The sequence below is a fragment of the Chinchilla lanigera genome, unplaced genomic scaffold, assembly GCF_000276665.1.
Source record: "Chinchilla lanigera isolate Chin_1 unplaced genomic scaffold, ChiLan1.0 scaffold00088, whole genome shotgun sequence".
Lineage (NCBI taxonomy): Eukaryota > Metazoa > Chordata > Mammalia > Rodentia > Chinchillidae > Chinchilla > Chinchilla lanigera.
Window position 1 is genome coordinate 4,109,715 of NW_004955489.1, and position 12,950 is coordinate 4,122,664.

General features: G+C 50.0%; 1 protein-coding gene across 1 annotated transcript in view; it reads left to right on the forward strand.

Annotated features, from left to right (window-relative positions):
• Nucleotides 1-7,066, forward strand: part of Plxna2 (plexin A2) — a gene marked incomplete in the record, with an annotated part of 202,644 nt that extends 195,578 nt beyond the window's left edge. The window contains 2 exon segments of the mRNA XM_005404545.2: nt 434-584; nt 2,236-7,066. Coding sequence (XP_005404602.1) covers nt 434-584; nt 2,236-2,331 — 247 coding nt within the window.
• Nucleotides 7,067-12,950: the final 5,884 nt, after the last annotated feature.

The window sequence follows — 12,950 nt, forward strand, 5'->3', positions numbered from 1 at the left end:
AAAAAAGGGGGCTGGGGTGTGGCTCAGTGTGATGCACACATGAGTGCACACTCGCACACATGCACACACACACAAAGTCCAGTGAAGTAGGAGAGTAGCTACGATTGTTCCCATTTTACTAATGGGGACACTGACCATATCTTGCCCAAGGTCAGCAGCTAGCAGGTGGTACAGCTGAGGTTTGATTACAAGGAGTCTGACCAAAGTCTGGGATTGTGAACATTCTGCCAGGCACTGCAGCCCAGAGCTCAAAGCTGGGTGGAGTCTCCTGAAGAAACTACTCTTCAGTTTCAGCCTCAACTTGAGGCGAGACTCCAGCAGAAGAGAAATGATAGGGCAGGAGCACCCCATGCTGCCCCGGGATCTGGGGCCAGGTAGAAGCACACAAACCCTTGCTGAGTCCTCATCAAGGGCCTTGTCCTGTGTGCGGCAGATACTATGCAGACATCGCCAAACTCCCTGCCATCAGCGACCAGGACATGAATGCCTACCTCGCCGAGCAGTCCCGCCTGCATGCTGTAGAGTTCAACATGCTGAGCGCCCTCAACGAGATCTACTCGTATGTTAGCAAGTACAGCGAGGAGGTAAGGCAGGGCCGCACAGGCCAGAGGCAGCATGCGGGGAGCCAGGGTGCTGCATGCAAGGCCCTGCCTGATCCGATCCTTATGTAACAACCTGGAGCCTGGTTTAGAAAACTCATTGGTGGAGTCAAAAGCTCATAATCATTATCACTCCTTTATAAGGCAGCCTCACTCCTCCTTACTCATTGCATGCTTTCTTATACATCATTGTCTCTTTCATCCGTTGCTAACACAATAACACTTTTAAAATTTCCATTGTTTTTCAATTCAGAACACTGTATGATTGTCTTAGTTATTTTTCACTCATTGCTGAGACAAAGCACCTGACACCCAAAGTTAAAGGGCGAAAGGTTTATTTAGCTCACAGTGTGTAGAGGTTTCAGTGCAATGTCAGCTGGCTCCAAGGCAGCAGGGCACATGGCAGAGAAGAACAGTACATGGCAGGCAGAAGGTAGCAAAGCAAGCAGAAGGGACAAGACAAGCCTTTTTCTGTCCCTTATATTGTATCCATACTACTGGGATTAGAGCAGTACCAAACCAATCAGTGGATTGGTTTAGAAATCACATACCCTTAAATCTTAGCATTGCGCCATGAATCAGTCACACACTCTAGATTCAGCCTCCTCTGAAAAAGTCCCACCTATGACTGCATGAGGCTTTGGGGAGACAGCTAGACGCAAGCCACAACAATGATTAATTTCATTCTTTCTGAAATGATGGGTCAAACTATTTTTCTGCACTTGGGCAGATCCTATCAGTCACATTTCAGATAGGCAGGTGGACCTTAACACAAAGAGAAGTTAAACAGCACAGCTTCCGGATATTGATAAGTCATGCATTGCACTGAACCAGAAGGAAGGAGTAGTAGCAATAATAATAGCTAGCACACAGTGCTTCCTATTACGTCAATACTCTTTTAAGCAATTGATGTCTATAACTGCATATTCATGCACATATATTCACGTATGTACACGTATTTAGATGCGTGCATGTATAGTCAAGACTACATGACATTTTGGTCACCAGCACACCATACACCTGACAGTGGCCTCTTGAGATTGTAACAGAGCTGAAACATTTCTCTGTGACTTCATCACTGTCTTACTGCCCTAGTGCAAGGCTTTGCTCACATTTATGGTGATGCTGGGGTAAACACCTCTCCTAGTCTAGCAGCCAGTCTATAAAAGAAAGTATAGCACATGCAGATGGCCCCAGGAGTAATGCCTGATAATAAAGGACTGTTACTGGCTTACATATTTACTATGCTAGACTTTTTATCATCATTTTGGAATGTATTCTTTCTGCTTACAAAGTAAAACAGCTGACTGTAGAACAAGACACTGTTATGCCGGCCACTGCCAGCCTCACACATTGCATGACTGTGTTTCTTGATGATGTCATTTTCTCTTGATTTAATTTTGCATTTGTGTGATGCCAAAAATCATCTAATGACCCATTTCTCAGAAAGCACCCTCATCATTAAGCAATGCGTGGCTGTATGCTAATTAAATGTATTCGTGCAAGTAACCATTTCAGTTACTGAAGGTTATGTGCTTTAAGGCAAAATGGAAAGGTAGGCAGAAGGGTGGAGGACTCCACAGGGCAGTGTCTTGGCGCCAGACCCTGCAGTCACCCTCTTTGCTCTGTCCCTCAGCTCATCGGTGCACTGGAGCAGGACGAGCAGGCCCGGCGGCAGCGGCTGGCCTACAAGGTAGAGCAGCTGATCAGCGCCATGTCCATCGAGAGCTGAAAGGAAGCCCGCATTCCTGGGAAGAGGCGCCCGTCCAAGTCGTCACGCTGGAGTCTTGGAAGAAAAGATGCGAGCAGGGGACCAGCCCCAAGCTTGCTGCCAGCCGAGGCCCCATCCGGGGGAAAAGGGGAGACCCCTCCCACGACACTAGCCCGTTCCTGTGGGTAGGACAGCAGGCATCGTCCGTCGACCACAGCTGTGACATCTAGGGATGCCACCGGGCGAGGAAACGGTGGCCCTTCAAGCTGAGAGGCTCGAGCTCGATGGGTCTGCCTCTGTGACTGCTGCTTTGCATGAAACTCATTTGATGTATATTGGGGAAATAATGAGAACTTTATTTAATTTTTTTAAGAAAAAGGGAAAAAAACAGAAATAAAACAAAACAAAAAGCCGCCCTGTTAATCCCGTCCAACTTTTGTTTAACTCTGATTTCCACCCCTTCTTCCAGTCCCCCTTGTCTCTCCTTCCTGTGTAAATCCTCTTTCCAAATGTCAGGAAGAACCAAGGAGAGATCCAGAGAGGAGCCAGGGGAGGAGGAGGTCTCCTTTCCCTCAGAGTAGAAAAAGGAAAAGCAGCAGGAGGAGAATGAATGAGCACAACGTCTGCACCAAACACTTCGCAAACCCAGAGGCCAGTCAGACCCGGAAGCTCCTGCAGCTGGGAGAGCGCGGACGCCTCAGAACTGGGTACACAGCGCAAAGCCACCCCGTCGCTGCACCTGGCTGGCAGGGACCTGAGCTTTACCCCCACACACCTGTCCGTTCTCACCTCCACAGAGAAGGGCTATCGATAGCACACCAGTGCTTTCTGCTACTGTTTGGGGTTTGTTTTATTTAATCTCAAACATCAACAAAAGAGGAGCTGGTCTTTAGTACTTTTCCTTTTGGTTTCCCTAAAGTGAATTGGGAAGCGGGGGAGAGGTGGGCCTCTCCCAGGCCAGACATCTGGTTTCCCCAAGGACGCCAAGCAGCTCTACCCCTCTCCGGTCCCTGTCCTGAAGCAGGGACTCTGGAGGAACAGCCTGGGGCATGTTGGCCTGGCCTCCAGGAGGTCTCCTGGGGGTTGGATTGGGGACAAGGGTATTTGGCTTTGGATTCCACTCCAGTCATCCCCTGGTTCCCGGCAACTAAAAAGAAAAAAAAAAAAAAAATTATACACTGTTTACAGCAAGCAATACTTGAAGAGCATAAGGTTAAGAAGCTGCAGTATTTATTGCTATACTTTCATTCTCTCGTGCCTGGAGAGGAGAGACAACCCTTCGCTCATATTCCCAAGCTCCTGACTACCTGGGCGGACCACACTTGCCTTGGCAGACGTGACTGACACGTCCCCACATCACTGTCTTCTTCTGCATCTCATGGATTTATGGGATAGGAGGACAAGGGACAAATGGCTGTATTCTGACCAGGCTCCTTTCCTTCTCTCCTGCTAACTCCTAAATCCATGGACAGCCAGTTCTCCTGAGTGTAATTTCCAAACAAAGAAACCAAAGCTCCATGCATTGGACCAGAAGCCCCCAAGAAGCTGATGGGGTTATTCAAAAGAGGACAGATCTGGCGCAGCAGGACACTGTGAGAGGGTGTCCATCCGGAAGTCCCCACCTCCGTCCTGGTCTTGGATCCAAGCAGCCAGCTCCAGTTTCTCTGCAAACAGTGCTACAGCCAGGATAGGAGGGCAAGGAAAGGCAGAAGAGCAGAGTAGGGGTGGCAGAAGGGGGAGATCTTCCCTTTCCACCCTCTGCTCTTTTAGGGTTCAGGAATCCCAGCCACAGTACTGGGAAACTAGACCAGCAACCCCAAGAGAGGCTGGGCCAGTGACATTTCCTTTGCAGTGAACCCTAGGCCCCGGCTTCTCTGTGCCCAACTGTACCTCCAGGCAATTCCAGTTTCCAAGGGCTCCCCTGACCACATGTGAGTCCCAGGAAAGGTCTGGGGAAGGGAGCTTGGAGGACTGGCTTCCCTCCGGGCCTGTGGCTTTGGATGGCTGTCTAACCGCACAGCAGACATTGCCTGGTCTCTTCAGCTCTGGTTTCTTGCCTGAATGCAGCTGGCAGATGGGGAGAGAAAAGTATTCAGCAAAATACTCAGGAAACTTGATGTTTTCATTGTAATTCACAACCAGCTATGCCAAGGCCACTTTCTTCTGATAATCTACTTTTGTGAAAGTTTTTTTGGGCCCTGTTAATAGCCTGAAAGAAATACTAATGATGGGCCCTCCACACTAAGCCAAAGTGTTTGCTCTTTCCAGCACCCAAAGCTTATCGGCTCAGAGCCAATAATTTATGGAAATAAAAGAAGAGATTCGGCCAGAAGGATATGAGTGGCTAATTTGCGCTACCTGTGGAAGATTCCAGCCCACTCTCACTTATATCTGAGCTCAAGTTGAATGAAGTTTTCCTGGTCACACTGCTGCTCAAGCCAGCATCCAGGGCTCTGTTTTGCCAAAAAGATGGTCTCTGTCAGCAGCACCTGGCCCTGGCCACTACAGATTTACTAGAGTCTCCCAGCAGCCACTTGGGTGACCACATCCTGTACCCGGGGAGGCCATCTGGAGGTGCCTGGAGGACAATGGGGGATGGAGAGGGGAAGGCAAGGAGAGGAGCCGGAGTGGCCCTGGGTGGTCTGGCCGTGTTCCTCGGGATTCCATGAGAGAGGGGGGAAACTTAAACTGGCAAAGGAAGTGACAGACGGACATCCTTAAAGAAAGAAAAAGACAAAAGAGGATGGCTGGACACAGAGGCCAGGTCAGGAGGGCGATGGCAGTAGGTGGCCCCCCATTCTCGCTCCCCTTACCCATCCTCCACCAACTCTTTGTTTTGGGACACCACAAACCCATGGAAGCCCCCTGTAGAATGGGGAGGAGACAAAGTCTGTTGTTGTCTCCTCTTGGTATTATCCAATTTGAGGTTATTTGGGGCTGTGTAAAGAACTGTCAAATCCACAGTCCCCCCCACCAAGCCATCCCTCCTGGAGGAGTTCTCCCCAAGACTGCCCAGCTGGGTTTCTTCCACTGAGCACCAGGAGAGGCAGCTCTCTGGAGGAGCAGAACTCCAGTGGGGCTTGGCAAGACAGACAATGCCAGAGGGCAAGATGGGGAGCCCAGCTGGACCCACACTCGGCATGGGCCAGGTACTTCAGCTGTCCCTGTCCTACCTCTTTCTGCAGTGTGGCTCTCGAACCACTTGTGAGCCTCTTCTCCTAACATAGTTGAAGTCTGAAGAGCGTCGGTGAGCTGCTGACTCCCTGGAAGGAAAGAGCTGTTTCTTGCACCAGTTCATCAGAGGATCTTCTGGAGCAGCAGCTATTTCTGAGGTGCTGGAATAGTGATGAACAAGTGGGTCCTTCTTCTGGCCAACGTCTGTTCTTCAGGCTGCTGGGTCCTGCCACCAATGCAGCGGGCACAGTCCTGCTTAGAGATTCCTGTTACATTAAAAAGGGTGCAGTGAAGAAGGCAAGCCGGCCCGGCCAACTGCCTCCCCTTCTTTGGGGCACAGTCGCCCAGCAAGGAGAGCTGCTCTCACTCTACTACCGCCCACTCTTCAGGTGGCACTGCCTCTGCTGTGTCAGCTCCTGACCTTCCCTCTGCTCCAGCCAGTGAGGACAAGAGCAGCTGCTGGGGCACTGGCGCTGCTGAGATGAAGATGGGCTGGTGGGTGTGCAGAGACTAGGAAGGGTCTGGACAGAGCCAGCAGCGGCTGTTGGGAAACCCAGCCTGACCACTGCCGTGCCTGTCGCGTCACCTGCTGCCTGGAGACACTGGACGGCGGCTCTCAGGTGGAGGCCCCTCCAGCAGCGCTGTGCCGTAGACACAGACAAGGAAGAAAGGAGATGCTAAGACACCGTGCGGAGAAAATGCACAGCAGCCTCGGGGACACAGGGCCGTGGGAGCAGATCCCATGGGGGTAGGGGACTCGGGAGATGAAGTTCAGCTTCTCAGGAACATCTCTCCGGAAGAGCAGCCTTGCCGGAACTCCAGTCTCACTTCCCTGTCTCCATCCTGTCTTCCGATTTCCCCAGAGTAAAGGTTAGCATCTGGGGCTCAATAATGCCCATGAATGAAGGGTAGTGTTTCCCTCTAACTGGTTTTAGGGAATGTCTTGAGAGATGATCGAGATGATCAAGATGATTGCTCCTCAGCCGATAAGGAAACTGGTGATTCCTCGGCTTTTCCTGGATTCCCCTTCTCATCCCCCCTCAACAAAGCTCTCCCTCCCTCTGCACCCTTTCTGCTGGAGCCCTTACCCCTCCTGCCTCCAGCGTAGGAAGATGAGAAGCTGCTCCAGAGCTCAGTCAGCCTGCACTGTGACTGTATCTGTCATCCCTAGAGGCATCAGCAGTGGGCAGCGCCAGGAAGCCCAGTCTCCACACACGGGACAGATGTCCCTGAGGTACAGGGGAGAAGTGACAAGCTCTTACAGCACGACAGAGGGACCTGAGCCCACCCACCTCTCCCCCAGGTCTCCCCATTCACACCCACCCCCCTTGACACACTGGAATCTGTATTATATCTATTTTTAAGAAAATACAATGATGGTTGTCTGGTTTTGTTGTTTTTATAGGTGTTGTGGAATAATAAGAAAATTATTTAAAATGTTCCAATAAAATGGGGTTTTTGTTATTCTAATATATTATCCTGTACCTATTGTAAATATGAAACACTCCTATTTTGCAAGCCAAGGACACAATTTGTACTGTTGTTATATATAAATAAAGTTTACTGGATAAAAACTCTTAAATCTTCAAATAAATGTTTTTTTGGCAACATCTATACAGAATAACCCACAGGCTTTTTTAAAAGTGGGGTACTCAACAGAAAGATGAGCTAAGTGTTTAGAGGGACTTCTAGAATTCTCTCTGGAGCCAGAGCTTATTAATGTCCAGTCAGTATCATAACACACACACACACTCTCTCTCTCTCTCTCTCTCTCTCTCTCTCTTCCCCCCTCCCCGCTCTAGCTGTACCCGTGGGCGAACACTGCCCCCTAGCCCCAGGACCCCAGAATACAGCCTCTCTAATGGAGGCCAGTGCTACAGCCTAGGAGTTCAGGACAGTTCCCAGGCCAAAGGGAGGACATCCACCCTGCTTTTCCTAAAAAGCACACACATTCATGTGTGCAGACCTTTCGGTAAGTGTGGCCTGGCCTGGAGTTCTGTGGAAAGTGCGGGGAATGGGATAGGAAATGAGAAGGTGAGACGGCGGCTGTTGGCAGTGACTTCAGTGTGGTGCAAGCAGGACTCTGGAAAGGAGATGCCACAGCTAGGCCTTGGCAAGCAAGAGACTCAGATCTTTGTTTCTTTATTTTATCATTTTTGTTCTTACTTTTTTTCTTTATTTTCTGTTGAGGGAAGATGCCAGGCCGCAGGTACTCCCGGGTCCAGCAGGGGAGCACAGGGCGCAGGCCCTGGCCAGGGGAGAATGTGGACTCCAGAGGCAAATACTTCACAGCTTGCGAGGAGGCTTCTGGGTAGCAATGAGATCGCTGACTCCCAAGCCTTGGTGACTCCGACTCGAGGAGCCACATCTGCCCTTCTGCACTTCCAGACCCATTTCCATCCTAAAATGCCACATAGGTGGTGGCGCTGGTGAGACAGAGATGAGAACCATGCAAGGACCCACCCAACCTCTCAGCCACGAGTGCGCAGGAGACCGCTCTTCCTTCCCCTTGCAAAGGGACCGGGAGGGTTTTCTGGGTCCATAGCCAGGCACCTACCCGAGAGGAGAGCCTCCGAAGGAGGTAGGTGCAGGAAGCACAGCCCACAGCCTGAGGAGGGAGACAGGATCCTGCCCTCAAGGAGACCCTGTCTGATGGGGGCGGCAACACAAGGACAGGGCCTTGGGCTTGTGAAACCAAAGCACGGGAAAAGTGCAGGTTAAACAGAGTGTGCGCCAGTCACTGAATGTTCACGAGTGCTAAGATACAGTTGTGAAAAGTTTTCAGTTCCTACCTTGCAGCCTCTGAGTTTATCATGTCTATATGTCCCCCTGCCTCACATATGTGTGCATGTGCCACACACACACACACACACACACACACACACACAGATGCTCTTCCCAGAGCAGAAGGAGGGAGCCTGCAGGTACGGAGAGAGAAGAAGGCAAACACAAGGACAGCAGGCCGAACCTGCGTGGGATTAGTGCATGTCCTGGGAGCACAGCAGGTCCCAGGAGTGAACCCCCTTTGACTCACCTTAAGTCACCTCTGCCTCTGTCGGAAATGCATGCCCCAACCCCTGGAGGAGCACTATTCTGCTGTGGTGAAATCAATGTAATCATTTCTCAACAAAAGCAATAATGCGATTCATGGAATACTATGCAGGACCGTCGCCATCTGACCTGGTCTCCAGCTTTGCAAGAGGAGCCAGCTGGGACCCAGGGAAACCTGATGGTGGGCTGTTGGGGTCTTTATACACTGAGCTCCCCCAGCTGATCTTCCTGCCCTCAGCCAGTTGGACTAGGGACATCCCCATTATTAGTAGCCGGAGGGGAGGAGAGCACGAGGAGGAAGGAGCCAACCAGGTAATTATTTGTGCTGTTCCCTGCTGTGTCCCCAGGACAGTGTGGGGCCTGGCCCACAGCACTGCCCAAGAAGTACATTTGGAATGAATGACTGGTGGAGCAAATGGAACTTGAGAAGCACCTCCAGATTCCAGCCCCTGAGTATCCTCTCCAATGGGCCTCTCATTCTCACAGGGCTGGGTCCTTCCATTTTCCTTTAGTCTGAGGTTCAGAGAACTTAAGGGATTTGCCAAAGGGCACACAGTTCCTAAGTGGTAGTGCCACAGATATCTGATTCCAGTATTCAGATCTCACTATTTTTTACTGTGCAATGCTCCCTTTCCTTAGCTCTAGGACAGTTTCATACTGAGAAGTCCTCCCCAGAAATGGACCTTTCCTCTGGCAGCAAGCAGATGCCTGGGAGAGGAGCACACAGTAGCATCTATTCACATTCATGCTTGTCCAACACAACCCACATCTGTTCACCAGTTGCTGCAGTAAGACACTAGACTGGGCGCTGCCAATGTAGAAAGTGGGGGCTAAGTCCCACAGTCCCAGCTCCACCGGAGCTCACAATCTAACATCAATGCCAAATTCCTGCACCAGGAGAAAGACTCCCCCTTTCTTAGAAGGGATGAAAGATCATTTTTCTAAAAGAATTGTTGCCAAATTGCAGGAACAGAATTCTAGAGAACTGGGCTCTGCGTGCAGAGGGGAAAACCTATGAGAAAAGGGACTGTAGGGAGCAGGCACTCCTGGAGATCCTTGTTTCTGCCCCTTCTCCTCTGGCTGCCAGAAGTTGGGTGCACACCTGTGGCCATCCACAGCATACAGGCAGAATTTCCACGGCATGCGTTGTATTATACTCATCCCATTCCCAGTTTCATTTTACACCTGCTGCTTGGCTCATCTTTAAATCCCCACCCTGCCTCCTTTCTCACAGCTATGTTTCATGTCTCCCAGCTAAGAGCACAGGCTCTGGACTCAGTCTGGCAAAGGTTGCAGCTCATTCTCAAACAGTGCCGTCTGGGGCAAGTTACAAAACCTCTTTGCACATCCACTTTCATATCCAGAAAATGAGGATAATAATCAAAAGTTGCAAATATGTGTCAGTAAGCTTTGTAGAAGTTAAATAAGGTAAGGTATGTGGGGGACTCAGTGAATATTACAATAGAAAAGTAAAGGGTGAGACAATCAGCCCTGAATTTTTCTTTCATAGGCTGTCCAGCAGGGCCAGAGGCAGGGAGAGGTGAGAGCCTCCACCTGGCTGTTGAAAGAAGCTGAATTAATGCACATAGTTTCAGAAATGAAAGCTGGTATCTGAGCTGAGTCCTTAGGAGATAAGGCACAGATGTTGACCTGTGAAAATAGGAGATGGATCAAGGCTTTACCCAAAAGCAAACCCAGCTAGGAGCCAGCCAAGCAAATTGCTGCAGGTAGATAGAAATTAGTAAAGGAAGGGGATTAAACCAAATACCCACATGCTAAGGCTGCTTACAAGACCTGGCTGGTCGCACTGAGGGTTGATGTCTCTTGAGAGCCTGATCAGGTTGAGGGTCTTAACAGGAAGGATGGAGCTTAGTAGGAAAGATGCCCATTGATCAGAGCCAGGGCACAAGTCTACCCTTGTATACACATTCAGGACAGGGCCACGGATGGGCAAACAGTCTGGAGGCAAAAAGTACAAATCCAGGAGGATCCATTCTCAGCATGAAGCCAGGAAAGCAAAGTAGGAAAGGAGATAGAGTGTCCAGCAGACTCAGTAGGGTCAGAAGGGGGACACACCTGCCACACCTTCAGGAGGGATATGGGTACCTTGATCCTCCTTTGCTCTAAGTGTATTAATAATGGTTTTCCTGAGAAGTGAAACCAATGAACCAATGATATGTGTGAGTGTGTGTGTGTGTGGAGAGAGAGAAAGAGGGGAAGACAGAAAAGTTAAGGGAGAGAGAGGGAAGAGAAAGAGAGAGACTTATGGATTTGGATCCTGCAGTTGTAGGAGCTAGCAAGTCTGAAATCTGCAGGGCAGGCTGGCAAGATGGAAAGTCTAGCAGACTCAGGGCTGCAGTCTTAGTCTGGAGGCAGGCAGAATTTCTTCTCTCCTGGCAAGTCTCCATCTTTTAAGACCTTCAACTGTTGGATGAGATCCATCTGCATGATGGAGGGTAATCTGCTTTACTCAAAGCCTGCTGATTTAAATGTTAATCACATATAAAAAATACTTTCCCAATACCATCTAGACTGGTGCTTGACCAAAGAACTGGGAACCATTCCCTACCCAAGACTGCACATAAAATCAACCATCAGAGGGAAGGAAGATGAGCAGACTGACTAGGTCTGCTCATCAAACACTGAAATTTAGCTAAATGTTTGTGATCTGTAAACTGGGTACCCCTCATCCAGTTTCTTTCTCCCTGAGTTTCCTAGCAGAAAATGCTTTTGAAAGATCCCAACCTTTGCCGGGCAACCAAGAAAGAAAAGAAATAGCCATCAGCAGAGCATGGAGAGCCCTCAAGGGCCAGAGTGACAGAGGACCAGAAAGTGTTCCAGCTCTTGGTCAGGGAAGTGGGTGACTCTTAGATTTACCATAGGGAGTAATAGTCAGTGGACAAAGTCATAAGCCATTTCCTACTGGTTTTTCTCCTGAATTAGTCAACATCAGTATTATCCCAGCCCATGTCCTACAAGCCTCACCCAAGAAGCACACACCAGAAAGTGGTAAAAACAGAATACATGACCAAAGGTTTTGTCTCCAGTAACCATACTATATTCCCATCTTCTTGACTCCCCCCAGTTGCATCTCTCCTAGGTTCCCCATCTTCATCTGGCCCCATTTCTCAGGTCCTGATTGTCACCTCGGGTCTCTCTCTATTTTTTAATAGTGACCTGGTCCCTCAGGTCTCCCCCAGTCATTCTTTGCCAGAAGGGCTATCCTCACCCTCTAGTGTGCTGCAGCATTCCTGGAAGCAAAGCCTGGGATGGAAGGTGTGAAGGGAGTTCCCTGTGCTGACCATGGATGCTTGCTGACTCTTTCGAAGGCCACAAGACCTTTTTCAGAGTGGAGCCCTGCAGGACGGGTCCCTGGGGGCTGCAGGAACCCGTCTCCCGGCCTCCACCCCAGAGCAGCCCGAGGTTCCATTCAGCTCTGTTTCTCTGGGAGAAGAGCAAGAATGCTGAGGGAGAAGGGAATGTAACCTCAGTCCTTTTGGCCATTTCCTAAAATATATCCTCCATTCTCCTTCCTTCTCTATCCTCCACGACCTGCAAAGCAGAAGGAGGGGTCCGGCTCAGCCTCTGGGTCATGGCCACCTCTCCAGTTGTCATGTTCATCTGGCAGGCGGGATCGGGAGTTGTGTGGTGTACTCTCTAGCTAACTAGCACTGTTGTTAGCGCTTCACAGATGTGATCTGACTGCCTCAGCAAAAAGCCTGGAGAAGCAGAAATAAATACCGTTGGCTCTCGCTTTAGAGATGAGGCTCAGAGAGATTCCATAACAAATCCAAAGCAACTTTGTTGGGATTTGACCCCAGGTTTTCCCAAGCAGTGGCATCAGTGACCACGGAACTCAGAGAGCGGCCTTGCCTGTCCCAGCATGCAGTGAAGACAGCAGAAGGGCTGACGCCCGGCCTACGACAGCAGCAACCAAGTGTCCTGTCCCCTCAGGTCTCTCCCAGCCAGAGTGAGGGCAGGTCTGGAAACACACAAGACTCAGAGTCCCAGGTCAGCTTGTGCTACTGAGCCAGTGGCCCCAGGAATCCACCCAGCAGGGGGCTGATCTCCCTCTAAAGCCCTCACTTGCCAAGAAACCAGTCCTTGATGGAACCTTTCTCCTTGTTTAGTCTCAGCTTTCTCCTTTGTAAATTGAAAGGGCTTAGAAAGATCCCTAGGTCACAAGTTTTATCAGAAAAGCTTCATAGAGAAGCAGAGCAAGCCTGTAATCCCAGCACTCTGGGAGGCTGAGGCAGGAGGATCAAATGTCCAAACTCAGCCTAGGCAAGTCAGCAACTTAGTGAGACCTTGACTCAAAATTAAAATTTTTAAAAAAGCTGGGGATGTAGCTCAGTGTGAAGGCCATGGGTTCAATCCCCAGGACAGCAAAAAGGAATGAGGAAGAGGAAGAGGAA